Source organism: Schistocerca nitens, chromosome 2 (genome assembly GCF_023898315.1).
Source record: "Schistocerca nitens isolate TAMUIC-IGC-003100 chromosome 2, iqSchNite1.1, whole genome shotgun sequence".
NCBI lineage: Eukaryota > Metazoa > Arthropoda > Insecta > Orthoptera > Acrididae > Schistocerca > Schistocerca nitens.
Genome location: NC_064615.1, coordinates 580,722,519 through 580,739,056, shown reverse-complemented (window position 1 = coordinate 580,739,056; position 16,538 = coordinate 580,722,519). Strand labels below are relative to the sequence as shown.

At 37.8% G+C, this 16,538-nt stretch overlaps 1 protein-coding gene across 1 annotated transcript; it reads left to right on the top strand.

The window, feature by feature from the left end:
* The first annotated feature begins 2,446 nt into the window (after nucleotides 1-2,446).
* LOC126234503 (peptidyl-prolyl cis-trans isomerase NIMA-interacting 4) lies at nucleotides 2,447-13,805 on the top strand. Its single transcript, XM_049943197.1, has 3 exons — nucleotides 2,447-2,752; nucleotides 9,348-9,467; nucleotides 13,587-13,805. The coding sequence occupies exons 1-3, from the start codon at nucleotides 2,648-2,650 to the stop codon at nucleotides 13,743-13,745; spliced, it is 384 nt and encodes a 127-aa protein (XP_049799154.1). The 5' UTR covers nucleotides 2,447-2,647; the 3' UTR covers nucleotides 13,746-13,805.
* The last annotated feature ends 2,733 nt before the right edge of the window (nucleotides 13,806-16,538 follow it).

Here is a 16,538-nt window from a genome sequence, read left to right as displayed (position 1 = left end):
CATATAGTAATAGATGTAACACATTTATTCGAAATGCAACCAAAACAGCACAGTAGGATATTGGTTCGTCAGAGTATTCATACAACACCAACTTCTTCCCGTTTCATGTATTAAGCTTTGCACCTGTAACAGCTACAGTAATTCTCCATTGCTGTTGCAGATAAACAAATGGTGACAACCCAACAAATATGTGTAAATTAGATGTTTCTAAGTTTGTTGCAAGCACAAACAAACAGCATTGCCCCGAGATCACGTGACACTCGTAGTTTAAAGGTGCCCCCATGCCTTTTTTGTGTTCAGCTTTACACTTGCACATATATTTCCTGGAAATAGAGGCTGTGTGTAAAGTCATAGACCTTATTATCTATGGTCTACGCGTAAAGCGCATTTCTATCCGCTTTCGATGCGTATCTTTGCACTTTTTAGCAGACGATAGATAGGTAGAGCCCATATGTATTTGATTATGTAGTGTTTTGAGGTTATGCTGTAATGCCACTGATGTTCAATAATGTCTGTTGACACAAAACGAAGCACCACATAAGTCTACAGATGATTGCAGAAAAAGGAAAAAGCCGTGGGGAATGCAGCTTCGTAAGATTATTTTAATAAAAACTAGAGATTTGTTGACCTGAGCGTCACATATTAGATTAAAAGTCTCCAATCACAAATCTGTAAAGAATACTATAAGTTATGAAGTAAGAAAAATGAGAAGAATAAGCCAAAAATTTATGAAAACTGTGATCAAATATTCATGCTATGGCGACGTAAAAGCACAACTGAGCAGCCTGACATCTGAACAAAAGAAGTGATGGGGTATATGTAGCTCCTCAATTAACTGCTGAAAATAGAAATGAAGCACACTGATGATGCAAAAAATACGAAACTGGAAAACATCACCTCCGTTGTAGTTGGTTCTGGCATCTATGAAGTTCCATGCTTGTCGAGTCTGAAGACATTAGTCTGCGTATCATATTTCACGATTAAATACAAATGACACACTGGACGTAAATTAACCTCCATATAACGACTAAGAACCTCCTTTAAATATTTCTCTGTTTCAGGAATGATCATTTTTATTTATTTATTCAAGTTCCCTTGATCCATTATGCAAGAGAATTGCATGAATATGGAACAGGTCGTAATTGTGCATGAAAACAGAATTTATAGATGCTAACAGATACAAATTGTAATACTTCTTAGGAACAAAGTATGCTATTAACTACAAGCTTAGGCATTTCCCATTGTGAAAAGATGTTGATAATTATTCCACATTACAAATTTGATAGAATTAAAATGCTTTATTTTGAAACGAAGAATAAATAATTCAAACGAGTATAAAAGTTGCCAGTAACTGCCTAACAAAATTTTATTCCCAAGCACAAAATCTAAAATCTCATTGTGACATCCTTCTGAAATTTGCAGGGAAAACGTAGTCATCACTTTGTATTTCTCGTACCTCTATTGCTTATATACTTTATTACCTGCTGCCGCTTTTGCGTTTTCTTTTTCTGATGCCTTTTCAAAACAATAATCACAACACAAGCTTTCAAGCAAAGAAGGGAGTTCATAGCAGAGAGACAATGTGTGGACACATGAACGTCCATGTGTACACGAGAACGTCAGTGCATACACGCGTTGTTTCCACAAATTTTCTTTCATACCATTTTATACCCATGCGTTTGCGCAAGACAAAAGAGGCATCGTGTGGACTTACCTGATAACATGCGCAGAACGCAATACTCACTCCAGAGATATTTCTACCCTATGTCACATACGAACAAGAAACACTAGCCTGAACTGACAGACGACTCAAGCACATTTCACACGCCAGATTTGCTGTCATATCCTGCACGTGTCATGCATTCTCTGCGTAAATGTGTGTGGTGGCCACATATATAATCTCCTGTTCTCACACAATGATCTGTCTGACAGATCGTTGGGTGCAGCTAGGCATTTATATCTAATCAAATGCGATCACATCAGCATGCTTTGCTACCGAAACAAAATATAAAGTGGCGCTAAAATTCAGGTATTCTTGTGCAGTGCAGAAGCGAAAGACACGTGATTGACGAAAATAATTTAATTGGAAACGTTAGCCATCTTAAGATAGACATGATAAAACGAAACCACTTATTGAACTGAAATAAAGTTTTCTGAAAATTATTTGTGGAGTGTTGCATTCTTCACCAACGAAAACAAATAACACTTTATGCCCAATTTGTGACTCAGAGTTGATACTATCAATTGAACATCCCTTGTGAAAAGTCATATTTAAATTTGAAACATCGGCTAATCTGAATGTTGAACTGCTCGGTCGGAAATATGTATTCCTTCTTGTCACTGGGACCTTCCCTCTCGCCACCGATGCTTGCCAATAGAAACTCATCAACCTAGCATAGATTAAAAACGTGAAACTTTTGCGGTCGTTGATCTTTGCAGTTTACACAGTCTGAGACTGGGAGAGACTCTGAGACCTTGTGTAATGTGTACAACTGTACATCATGATGTTATTTGGACGTGAAGCTCGTAAACACGACGCATGGTTTGTGATGTAGGAAACGTCAGCCGAAAACTCACAGGCAAAGTTAAAAACATCGGAGGAATCGTAATCTTTCTGGAGTAAATTAATAATTTATTCAGTGTTGCTATGCCTCCGAAAAAAGGAGCGGGAGGTGCGAAGGGTGGCTCAAAATCAGCTGACGACACGAAAACTGCTGCCGGCAAAGAAAAGAAGGGTGGCTCAGCAGTAAAGGTTAGCTTCAGTGGTATCACATTAAATCTTATGCCCTTATTTCTAATAAGGCGTATGAAGTGTACACGCTCGGAATCTGTTGGGTGGTCTTATAATAGCTGTGGGCAAAACTATTGATTACTTTGTTATTGCTTATTGAAACAAATACCTGCTGCCTTCCTCCATTCATATTTACTGTAACGGGGGACGGGGGTTGTACGTTTTGTAGTCTGAAGCTGCAACAAAGAGATGAAGAAAGCAGGAGCGTGCGTTTATAATTTTACGTGCTTTATCAATCACTCCCCGTATAGATGAATAGCAGTTTTCGACCCATTCAAGTTAAAGTTACGAGAATTTAAAATTAGTTTCCGCACAGTTTTGTCAGTTATACTTATCCAATGTTAGACTTAGCCTCGAATATTCACACCAGGGATAGTTCTTTTTTTTTTTTTTTTTTTTTAATATTCACACCAGGGATAGTTCTTTTTTTTTTTTTTTTTTTTTTTTTTTTTCCCGTTCACAAAATGTTATGTACAGTGTTCATTTATTGGCACAATCTGTGCCTCGTTTAAAGTTATTTTGCAGTTTTTTTTTCTCTCTGGTGTGACTGGACGATTCCTCCTCAATGCAATGCATGCAAGCGAGTGAGTTCAAAATGGACAGAACTGTGGGTTTTTCATACTGCAGTTTTGGAGAGCATACAGCGAAATTAGTGATACAGGTGTGAAACCGTAGGATGGAAAGCAGTTCATGCACGATGATAAGTAAATACATGACCACAGAAGGAGGTGACTATTGGTCTTGGTTGCATGACTGTAAGAAATATACAACTTTGCCCATACTGTTGGCTCATAACTAAAGTACTGTTGTTGGTGGTAGTTTGATACCATTTTCTGCAAGCTAGCCTGGTCTCACACATATTATTCTGTTGACAAAATTTTCCAAAACATGAGAAATTCTCCAGACTAGTAAAAGCTCAATGAATGTCATCATTGATGTGTTGATGGTGAAAGACTTCACTTAAAGTTGACGACAATTTCTCTGATGCAGCATTTACCACATGCTGAAATCACTTTTGGGCTAGTCTGCGATAATGCCGCACCCCCCCCCCCTCTTTTTTTCTCAAAATCTTGAGTGTGGGGTCAGACTTTATTTCTACCATAGCCTGTGATATAGATTAGAAATCGAGGTGACAATTGAGTTGTAATTGGCAAATTTAATGGTTTTGAAATAAAATGTTTTGGTGGTAAGGGTGACATAGTGCCACCCTTACTTCATGCACCAAAATGTATCTATTATGTAATCCAGTTTTCTGAATTGTCTTCGCAGTTTGTTTTTATTATGAGGCGTGCTTTATATATGGAGTGACCATGGACATCTGGCTACCCTATACAGATAATCAGTTACAACAACCTTTGTCTCACATTTACATTTGGACTGAGGTGTAGTGTAACTTGATGGCCATTTAACACTCTGTTCGTTATATAAACTACAACTCTAAGGTAAATTCTGAAAAGCAGTGTTTAGTTTTCACTAATTGCAGCATATAGCATGAAGAGAAGAGCATATTTTCTGAGAAGTAATAAGTTTTAATGTCCACAGTTTGTGGTACTCACTGTATGTTGCTTTCTTGAAACATTGACAGTACCTGTTAAAAGATTTACTTGCATTTCTTTAGTATGCATTTGATGATATAAGTTATCAAAGCTTTAAAATATTAGCTTAATTGCCCATTATATTTAATGGTACTGAAGTAATTGGATCACTTGTTGGTGGTATTGAGTAGTTGGGTTGATGGAAACGTCAGATTCCACCTGTCTGTGTTGACCAATGACGTCTGGGGACAAACTAAAGATAAACACACGCCTCTAAACCAAATGACAAAAACGATAATATAAAACGACCACATCAACTAAAAACAATATCCACTGGAATCAAACACCGATACCACACACTAAATCTCAAAACTTTCACCACCACTACACTTAATACTACCATAAAAAAACCTAGAAAATAAAAATTGGAATCGAACACTTCCCTTGACCTGTTATCCTTATGACATCTCCACATATAGCCGCCCCTGGTCCGAGACGCCGGAACTTTAGTAAGCCTCATTTCTTCACGACACACTGAACACTTCACGACTGCATCCAAAAATCCAAATAGTTGAAGAAATTTTATTAGAGACAACGCACTGTCCCCCATCATTGCCGACAACCGAAAACTGTTGACCTTGTCTCATAACCATATCTACCAAAGACATAAACAAAGCAATTTACTAAAATTCACACACGACGAACAGAAAAAAAACTACAATAACGTAGACATAACAAAACCAAAATCGTTAACTCACTGAAAAATATTCCGCTGAAAGCACAGTCACTACCGATACCACACACGTGCAATACTACCAGACAAACGAACCCCATACGCCACATAACATGATACTCATAAACACACCACCAGACAGAAGCACCAACCACAACAATACACCACCTATAAACATGCCACATACGCAAACTAAACCAAAAACATCACCTAACACACAACACATAAACACACCACCAGAGAGCACCATGATCACATCAAAACGACACCTGCAAACACGCCACTCTCACAAACTAAATTCTGCACCATAGTGACGTCACACACCACAACAGCCTTACGTCACAGGTCAAAGCCGACAGGTGGAATCAGACTCGTCTGTTGACCCGAGCAGTTTGGTTTTAGTTTGCTTTATTCTTGTGTGCAATATTCCTACATCTATCTGGGTAATATAGACTGCATTGAATTATCAGATAATTTCATGTTTAAAGTGGTATACTTCATGTTTACAGAAACTGCTTTCAGTGTAATGCCTTCTGAGCAGTTTTGTGAGGCATTTATGAAACCTTTTGTCTATTGTCTTACAATTACATTCTTTAGTCTGCTACAGCATTTCTATATGTTCATTACTTTTAAGCTCCAATCATTCTTTTTTTCTGTTGCCAAGCGAGTGAGTGGCAGTGCTTAACCACTGAACTTACATTTAACTCAAGTTTTCACTAATTTAATTTAGGCTCTCCATGATTTGCCTAAATCATTTAAACATTTGGTAGGATTGTTCCTGAAACAAAGCCGTAGCTATACACCTTCCCACATCCTTCCTCCATCCATCCCAATAGGAGGTCAAGCTACTACTTAAATGAACTCGACATTGACATCAGATCTTAACATTCCTTCCCAGTCTGATGTTAGTGTCTCTTAGATAGCTTTTATTGTTTATTTTTTGGAATCATTCACAATTGCACAAGACTGACTTCTATTGCGTTAATGAACCTGTTAGGCGTAGATGCCCTTCCACATTTTTTGAGAATGTTGTACAAATTTTATGTTCTGTTTCACTATAGGAGTGCCAATGTGTTTATTGAATTTTTATTGTGTTCTTTTACTGTTGTCTGGATTGGAATGATCATTACACTTCCCAGGTCAGTTACAGTTGTATTGGACTGGACACAAATCGTATAATTTGTCATTCCGTACCTATTATTAGCTTCTAGAACTCATTATGTAAATAATTATTATGTATATTATGGTAACGGCCATCTCCGATTATTCATAGATAATAAAGTTATCGATGAGGAAATTTTATCCTTGTAGAGGTATCTAGTCAAATCCTGGCAAAATGTTTGCTGATGCAATGATTGGCAGCTAAGTCTTAATATAATAATGTTCACTTCACACAAAACATAACAATATGTGGGAGTGTAAGCTGCAGTAAGCACATTGTTTAATCAGGGAAGTAGTAAATTGTAGGATACTTTAATTTTTTTCTATAAAAGACATTTCTTCTAAAACACACACCACCTATGACCGTAGCAGTCTGGTCCCTTTAATCCCACAAACCAACCAACCACACACCACCTGTGCTGCAGTGTGCTTAAGGACATTGTTTGCATTTGGTTATGCTAATGGAGTTTTCGAGAATGAAATGAATGGTTATGTATCTGATTGGCTAATGGGAGAAAGTAGCCTAGTGCTGTGATGGCTAATGACAGTTTCTGAACATCTCATGTAAATAAATGTACAAAATTTTAGAAACTATGTTCCAAAGGTTAAATCAATATACGAGGGCTATCCACAAAGTACATTACGTTTTGGAATTAAAAATAAATAAAGTATTGGAAATTTTTTTTATTATATGCAGATGAAAGCCACACTTAAATACTACTTTTCTACATAGTTGCCATTTAAATTAAGGCACTTATCATAGCGATGGCCGAGCTTGGAAATTCCTTCGTCGTAAAATTCGGCCGCCTGCGCCTTCAACCATGTGGCGACTGTCTTTTGGGACAGAAAAGGTGTGATTTTTGTCGATTTCCTGGAAAGTGGCACTACAAAAAATTCTCAAAGGTATTGCCAAACTCTGCACAACCTCAGAAGAGCAATACAAAACAAGCGCAGGGGAAAGTTGGGCTCAAAGATCTTGCTGATTCACACAACGCCCGGGCCCACACGGCAAATGCCACTCGTGAAGTTCTCGAATCTTAAGTGGGAGTTGTTTCCTCATCCACCGTACCGTCCCGACCTGGCACCGAGCAACTTCCACTTATTCCCAGCAATGAAGAAGTGGTTGGCTATGCAGTGTTTTGATGACGACGCACATGCTTCAAGAAGAGGTAACCACATGGTTGAAGGCGCAGGCGGCCGCAATTTACGACGAAGGAATTTCCAAGCTCGTCCATTGCTACGATAAGTGCCTTAATTTAAATGGCAACTATATTGAAAAGTAGTATTTAAGTATGGCTTTCATCTGTATATAATAAAAAAATTCCAATACTTTATTTATTTTTAATTCCAAAATGTAATGTACTTTGTGGATAGCCCTTGTATCTACAGCTCGTTACACATACTGGTTCTGCACGGTTGATAAATACTATATAAGTTTAGAGTTATTACAGTTCCCACTCATACATATCAACAGTCATTCATATGTGAATGGAACTAGTAGTAAAAGGTACCCTCTCGTATCTCACTTTATGTACACGGTGTTGTATTTATCTGATGACTGCCTGCCCAGAGTATTGTAGGCCAGCCACGGAAGCCACTCGAGTGGGTCTCTTGGGACTGCACTATGCCCCCTTCTTTTGTGGGTTTGAGCCTGAAGGCCATACAGACATACACACCTTGTTGACCAGTGTCATTCGAGGTGTGAAACAGGCATCATGAGCGTAACAGCGAAGTTTGCGAGTGGAACAATGGCAAGACTGTATTATTGAATTCCACAATGAGTATTTATTTATGATTTCTATGTGTGTACAGAGCCCACTAGTACTGATTAGAGATTGTTTGAGCAGACGTTTCCAGGTGTTAAAGTTCCAAGTCGTGATGCAGTTCAAAAATTAGTGAATAAATTTCATGAAACAGGACATGTTCAAGACAAGAAGCGTAAACAATGACATACAGTGCTCACAGAAGCCTGAAAAATTCCCGTAGAAAGTATCTTAGACCACTTTTGCAGCAAACACAGATATCATGCACTTCCATACAAATAGCTGCTAACCTGTTTGTGCTAATGCCCTGTAAAGTATCAAGTACAAGAACTTCGACCTGTTGATGTTGCATACAGGGTTAGGTTTTGTTAATGTTTCTTAAGACACACATTCTGTTTTCAAACGTGGCTTGGCTCCATTTACATGGGTATGTTAATTCCCAAAACTGTTGACATTGGAGCACAGATTGACCTGTTGTGCTTCATGAGGAATCCCTTCATGATCAGAAAATAGGGTTGTGGTGCGCAGACAGTGGTGACAGAATAATAGGCCCAATTTTTTTGACACAGCTTCAAGTGAAAGATGTGTGCAAAACATTTTGCGACCATTTTTTAATGAACTGAGTGAACGAAGCTTCACATTTTTTCAACAGGATTCGGTGAGGGCTCATATGGCCAATGTTTCTTTGCACGCAATTCATTATGTGTTCAATGAAAGAGTAATTAGTAACAGTGTCTGGCCCGCCATATGTCCTGATTTAACTCTGTGCGATTTTTATTTGTGTGGTGCACTAAAGGACAAAATGTACACAGCAAATCCTCACACAATAGAGGAACTCAAGGATAATATCTGTTAATCATTTAATTCAATATGAGAGAATTACATTGTGTGATTAATAATTTCTTGAGTAGATGTCACAAATGCGTGGAAAATAATTGCAGGCATTTCCAGCATCTCTTTAGTGACAAGGGCGAGTACAAAATTTGTTTGCTTTACATTTTAAATTTAGTCATATTGTACCACAGCAGTAGACGGGCAACATGGCATTTGATTGCTGGGCAACGGAGTGCTCGCTGCCTGGCATCTATTGCACCACACAGGCAGTCATCAGATAAATAGAACACCATGTAATATAGATGTATCGGTATTCTTCACCCACTGAAAAATCCTGCCTTGATATGCATCTATTTCTGTAGTATTATGAGAGGAGTTATCTTCCAATAACAGTGAATTAAAATTAAATAACTAAATTGTGTCTACCTAAAAAGTTTCATTTATTGTGCGATCAATGCAATTTTAATTGTGTTAGTGAGTGCCTTATTTATTATTTTAAACTGATGATACTATTTCTTTTCTTATTTTAGGTTCGACATATACTATGTGAAAAACAGTCAAAAGCTCTAGAAGCTTTGGAGAAACTGAAAGGTGGAATGAAGTTTCCCGAAGTTGCTGCACAATACAGTGAAGACAAGGCAAGACAAGGGGTGAGAAATTTTTCTGCATAGATACACACATCTTGTATCGTGATACAAAAAATCTAAATAATGTAACCCAAGTTTTGTTAGGAACTGCAATATGTAATACACAGCTGTATTTCTAATTGTATTTGTACTGTTGATTTTAGTCAAACTCTGACCATCTTTGGATCATAAAATCGGTTCAACTGTGTATTCCGCAATTGCAGTGTCTAATCATTCAAAATGCTGTTAATATTTATATTGTGAGACAGAAGGCATGCTTGTTAGAACTTGTTATACCTTAACAACAATTTAAAAAGGGTAGATTACAACCCAGCCCATAGAGGAGGCATTGAGTCGCAGATAGGCACAATGAAAAGACTACTAAACATTTAAGCTTTTGGACAAAAAGTTCTCTTCTGAAGTAGAACATACCTTCACAAAAGTACAACTCAGACATACATGGGTACTGTCTGCAGCTGCTGGTTCTTCTTCCGAAATAGAAACACACATGCACACACGACTACTGTCTCCAGATGCTGGACCTGGGCCCCAGCAGCCCAGTGGTAGCCCTGTGTGTGTGTGTGTGTGTGTGTGTGTGTGTGTGTGTGTGTGTGTGTGTTTTGGAAGAAAGACTTTTTGTGTGGAAGCTTGAATGTGTAGTAGTCTTTTTCCCTTGCGTCTCCTCTATGTGGCGAGTAGCAAGCTATCCTTTTCACATTGTTGTTACTCCATCCTGGACTTTCCATTGTTTGACATGTGATACTTCAGCAGAACATTTCAGAATAATTAGTCATGGGAGTTGTGGACTACACAGTTCAACAAGTTTTATGACCCAAAAATTGTACGAATTTGACTACTCGTTACAAATGGACCTTTAACTCAGGTTGGATAAGGAAGTTAGCCATGTCATTACTGGGGGAATCCTCCCAGCATTAGCTTTAAATGATTTACAAAAGCCACAAAAAGTGTATATTTGGATGCCCAGATGGGCATTTGAACTTCCATTGTCTCAAATTCCATTCCAGTCTTGACCATTGTCACCTTGCTCAATGTTTAAAAATATGCGAATAGATTTAAATTTGTATTTCACAATCAGTGATGTGGTCATTTACCCCTGCTGAACTTGTCAAGTAACTGCTCTCCTTTGCACAGAGCTTTCAATGAACACAGCTTTCTGCCACGCATCCAACTGCTATCATTTTTCAAAATCTTTGAGAGGGAGATGTGTTGTAGAATAGTATTTCTCCTTAGCAACAATAGTATCCTCAGGAAATCACAGTTTGGGTTTCAGGAGAGGTGCTCTACTGAGAATGCTGTTTACATGTTCACTCACAAAATATTATAAACATTTGGTAATAAAATAGTGCCAGTTGCTATTTTCTGCAACCTACCTGAGGCATTGACTGTGTGAACCACAGTGTTCTAATAAATTTAAGTTTTGTGAAGTTGATGGTATGGCAAACCAATGGATAACATCATATGTAATAGAGGAATCCTTCCCAACACTGTTACCATTCCCCGTTGTCTACTTCCGATTCAAGATTGTTGATGACATATCTATAAGATGGACTCATATCGGGGGAAGTCTTTGCGCTTTCATTTACAGCCTCAATATCTATGCCTAAATCCACTTCCTGTCCTTCTCTGTTCAACGAACTATGTTCCTAGACATTGATCTCTACTTCTTCAGTGGCTCCATAACGACATATCTCCATATCAAAAGCACCAACCACCAAAGAGGACCTACATTTTGGCATCTTTCACGTGGTCTGAGTCAAAAAGTTTCCCCTCCTGCAGCCTTGACATCCACAGTTCCTCCATCTGTGGTGGAAACTGAGAGTTTACTGAATAGGCTGACAACCTTGCCAGCATCTTTGCAGGAGAGACAGTAACCTTTCCAGATAGTAAAGAAACAGTTTTTCCATGCAATTTATTCCTGTGAACTCAACAAACATATCACCATTGTGAACCAGCCCCCAATAAATTCTCTTCTTATCACCTAACATGCCACAGCTCATAGCCTTGAAAGGCTCAACCACATCATTCACCAAGCCTTTGACTTTCTTTGTCATGCACTGATAGATAACCTACCTCCACCCCTCCATGGTATTCTGTGGCCCATACAGCTTATGCGCATCTCCAAGCCCAGATTGCTCCAGTAGTGTCCCATGGAGCAGGGCATCTGTGAGCACCCATTAGCTCACCCACAGGCAGCACAGGTTTGTTAAACTATCTGCTAGGTAGCCCTTATTGCATTCTTTCTGCAGATCTAAAAGCCACTTGGCCACCCCTGTCCCTCAAGCACTCAGTTTTGGCAGTATGATTACATAAGCTATTGCTTGGTTGCTTGATTACACATATGTACCTGGTTGCCAATGGGTAGGCACTTGGGTTTGAATAGCATGCCGTAGTCCAGTCTTATGTTGCTTCTGCTTTCAGACTTACACTCCATGGATCATTCCTCTCTGGGCTACTCATACAGAAGGCCTGTCCCTTACATGCACCAATCACCAATTACAGCATTGTAGATATTTCCTGTCCACTCACGGGACGATCATCTGTGAAAGCAGCCATGTCACTTTGTACTTGTGCTGTACTAATGTTTAGTGTTCTGATGTGTGCCAATGTGAAAACCATCCACATGTTTACCCATGTGAGTGCTTCACACCACAATACCAATGACATCAACAGCTGTTTCAATACCTGTACCCCTTGTGTGTTGCCTTCCAGCACAAACTCTCAGGAACTGCAGACATGGGAACTATCCCTTCCAGCACACCTCCATTCCTGTGATTCCCCTGGCCTAAATTACTGTTAATGACCACCCTCATTCTTGACTGTCACCTGTTCCTGTCTTTTCATTTTACATATTTTTCCTGACACTTTAAACCCCCCTCCCACCCCCTCTCCATCTCCCTCTCTCTCTCTGTCTCTGTCGCATCAGATTTGTTTCTGTTGCCAGTATTTATTCACATTTTGCCACTGCTACCTTGTCCAGTAATTCCCTCCCTTTCCACCAGTAACCCTCCCCTCCCTCAGCACTTCCCTACCCTACTCCGCTTGTCTTTCCTCTCCACCCCTCCACCTGTCTGCCTAGGCACTCATCATAAACGATCAGTGTCACTGAAGGGCTTTAAAGGTAGTATAACTTTCAGCCGTTTTAATGTGTTGATGCACCATCCGTTATTCATCTACTGGTGAGTCATAGCCTGTCTTCAGTTTGTTTTTTTATTTTTTTAAATTATTTTATCTAAGATCTCTATAGTCTTAGTAATTTTCAGTGAGGGAAATATAATCCTGAAACATGTTTTTCTTTTATTCATATTTTACACAATGTGTATCAGGAAATGATTTCCCATTTTCAAGTTAATTTTTTCTGTGTACTATGCCATTTTTATGTAGAGTTTTTGATGTGATAGGTCCTAATTTGTTTTGTAAACTTTACTGCAATATGTAAAAAAACACTCAATTTTTAGTTGGATATTGATTTTTAAATGATGTTAGTGGCAAAATTTGGAAGAACTTGTACTTACAGTTTTCTCACAGTCCATGTGTACGGTCTCTCACACATTGTAAACATCAAACATGATTTTCTATGCACAGTATACAGTATATAAACAAACAGTTACAAAGGGTTTTTGGATGTAGTCAACAGAGATAATGTTAAAGGCCTAGCACAGAGCATGATTTGTTTTCATACAGAGAAAATCATGACTGGTAGCAGAGAAGTTATTTATAAACAAACCCATTGTTTTCACTGCTGCAGGCTTTCAGAAAACCATTTATAATGGACAAAATCAAACCTGAACATTTGTGTCTACAATAAAGATGAAACCACATAAATTTAGTTATTGAGCTTTTGATACAGTTATCCCAATCTCTCATATTTAAGGGCAAATCCAGCCTGTGTTTTTAGGAGGAAAATGAGCAGCAGTTTAAACTAAAAGTATTGAGTTCATACAGAGTTAGAAGTACATTTGTGGTTGTTGTTAACAAAGAAGATAAATTTGTTTTAATGTTATCAACAAAGGTTTTATCACACATTACCAAACTGACTTTTGAACTTTTCAAATCCCTGTATTTTGAAAAATTTTGCACAAAAGTTTAATATTACTACCCTTTCATTTGTTTCTTGTATTTCAGGGTGATCTGGGTTGGATGACTAGAGGATCAATGGTGGGTCCATTCCAAGATGCAGCATTTGCTCTGCCTGTTTCAAATGTCAGTAGTCCAGTGTACACAGACCCACCAGTGAAAACAAAATTTGGTTATCATATCATAATGGTTGAAGGAAAAAAGTAAACTCTGTATGACTTTTATGTACATGTATATATTTTTGAATACAATCTTTTGTTAGTCTTAGTATTTGTTTCTGTTTTGTGTGGATCTCTACCTCTTAAAATGCAAGAAAATTGTTCCACTCTATAAACTTTATACTCCAGTTGATACACAGTACTTAATGAGAAACAATACACAACATTAGGCACATATTTTGTATGGAATTTTATCTTCATAAGTTCAGTCAGTTTAGGGCTGACATCAGAATCATCAGCATTCATTGCTAATACACACTGATTTAGTTACAAATCATCTGTTTCTTTTCTAACTAATCGCTCAACTTTTCATTAAAATGGAAGTGTTGCAGGGAAGTTTGAGAGCTGTAGATGTGAAGTATATGTTCTCCAAGCGGTGAGGAAGGAGTCAACAGATTGTTAAAATATTCATTTTTAACCATAAAAGTTTCGTTTTTGAAACAATATCTGTAAACAGTTTAGCTTCAAAACCACCAATACAACTTCCACCTCTCCCAGTACTTGAAGAAAAAAAAAAAAAAAAAGGCTGTATCATGTTTCAAATTCCATTTTAAACTGTGGTGCCCATGTAATTGAGTACACGAGTGTTTTCATGCCATAAGAGAGTAGCAATTAAAACACTGTAGTGTTCAAGCCTAAAAGTGGTCTGCTTTCTTTACGTCATTGACTATATATCAGCAGCAGTGTTTATGTATGACTTGTCTGTGACTGGTATGACCAGCAGCAGTGTTTATGTATGACTTGTCTGTGACTGGTATGACCTTCAGCTAATAAACTTTCTGAAATCTCTGTTACAATATGTAGCTCTGATTACTGTATCAAGACAAGCAACATCACCAGTAGAGTATCCAGCTTGCACTATTCTTGTAATGACAATATTGACACAAAGAGAGTAACATCATGCTTTCAGAAAGTCTACATAATGGATGTAATGGTAGGATACATGGACAGATGGTGTCAAGAGTATGCATAGAAAGAGAGGGGAGAAAAGTCCACAGACTTCTTGAATAGGATCTGTGTCGTATATTCTGTCCAATTCACAAATACTCAATAACGTGCAGAGTGGTTTATGAGAATGTAAGAATAGTGAACAAAAATATACTTGTAAGTTCGCAACTTTGTACAATTGTTAAGAGAAGTGAAATGAAGATGGATCATCACACACAGCAAATGAGGGTAATGCAGTCACAGCTCACAGACACTTCTTATTGTTTGTTCATAGAGCTGAAGGTGAAGTCAGTGCAGATGTAGTCATCAAACATTGAGCAATAGGTAACAATATACATGAAGAGTCCGAGGGGGAGGGGGGAGGGTCTAGTAAACAAAGTTTTGAGAAAACAGCGGTTTTAATTTTAAAACGAAATAACTAAATCCTAAACAAAAAACAATAATTATTATGATGCTACACTGTAAATAACATATCTGCCACATTTTTATTACATAGATAGACTTTCTGCATTAATGTAGTATATAGAAATAACATTATAATTGATTCATGTCGCAAAAATATAGGCAAAAAGGATGACAGACTATTCGTTTGTAGTGAAATCTATGAATGTATTGTTTGTGCGGTAGTTTTTGAAACACTTAAAATGCCACTTGATATAAATTGGCCTACATCATTACCTGAAACTAATACTAGGCTTCTTAAATACACAGAACACTTGACAAATGAGGGAGTGATGCATAAAATTTTTGGGCTTTGACAGAAGAAATTTTTTTCAGGTGCGGAAGGTCATCAAACTTTGCTTTTGGAAACAGGTATAGGTCCATCGTATGCTAGTTCAGTAAGGTGAAAGCAACTGTCAGTAGAGATAAGATTTTCCTCTTCGGTTTGGTGACAACACTTTCATCATCCATGACATTGTAGGTTTGCTAATGTAAGATCATTCTAGGATGGTGACGGATAATCTTCAGTTTCCTCACTGGACGTGTTTTAATGGAACATTGTTTTACATATAGTGGGGAAAGAAAGGTGGTCCAAGATCTGAATATTTCTTGATTGTCACAAGAAATGACTTTAAATGGTCTTGGTTTTGGAGAACTTCATTCCACTCAGACAGTAGTTCACCCACATACTTCTGGTTAACTAAACCCATGTTTTTATCGCATTATAAATACAAATGTCCTTTCATTGGAAAAACCATTTGTATTGTATCTAACCATTTGGTGTTACGTACAATGAAGTGTAGCATTCTATACACAAAGTAGTTCTTGTTTTGATCACTACACGAGTTACTTCAGAGTCAAGATGATGAAAAATGAAATCCCACAAGATGAAACAAACCTCATCTCCTCCTTTTTTGTTGGAGGTTTGAGAATACGTGTAGAAAATAGCTTCAGAATCTGACAGTTGGTGTATGTTAACCATGTAGAATGATAGTTGCCATCGGTAGTAAACATTGTTTGTGCTGATATTTGGAAGAGGCAGGTTTTTCTGAAAGTCCGTGGTGATTGCTTCTTTGGTCTTGCCTTTTTGTGCTGCAAACATAGCATTGTTCTTAAAAAGATTCAGCTTGCTTTAAGTGTAACTCTTTTTTGTAGTAGGTTCTTTAGTTCGTAGTTAAGCTTAAGTCTGAGTAGCAGTAGGCAGGCTTAGTTTCAAATAAACAGATTCTATTTTCACAGTAAATTCATCACAGATGCTACAGGTGTCACACCTTGAATAGCCAAAGGTCAAATTAAATTTGGTGTTAAATATTTCTCTGTACTTTTCTAGTGATATTTTATCGTCTGGGAAAGCCTTTTTGTAGAGACAAAACAATTTACTTACTTTAAGTTC

Bases quoted from the DNA above. Each gene is read 5' to 3' on its own strand.
- LOC126234503 (XM_049943197.1), top strand. From the start codon at position 2,648: ATGCCTCCGAAAAAAGGAGCGGGAGGTGCGAAGGGTGGCTCAAAATCA. The intron at 2,753-9,347 runs GTTAGCTTCAGT...TTCTTATTTTAG, and splicing joins AGGGTGGCTCAGCAGTAAAG to GTTCGACATATACTATGTGA. The intron at 9,468-13,586 runs GTGAGAAATTTT...CTTGTATTTCAG, and splicing joins AAGACAAGGCAAGACAAGGG to GGTGATCTGGGTTGGATGAC.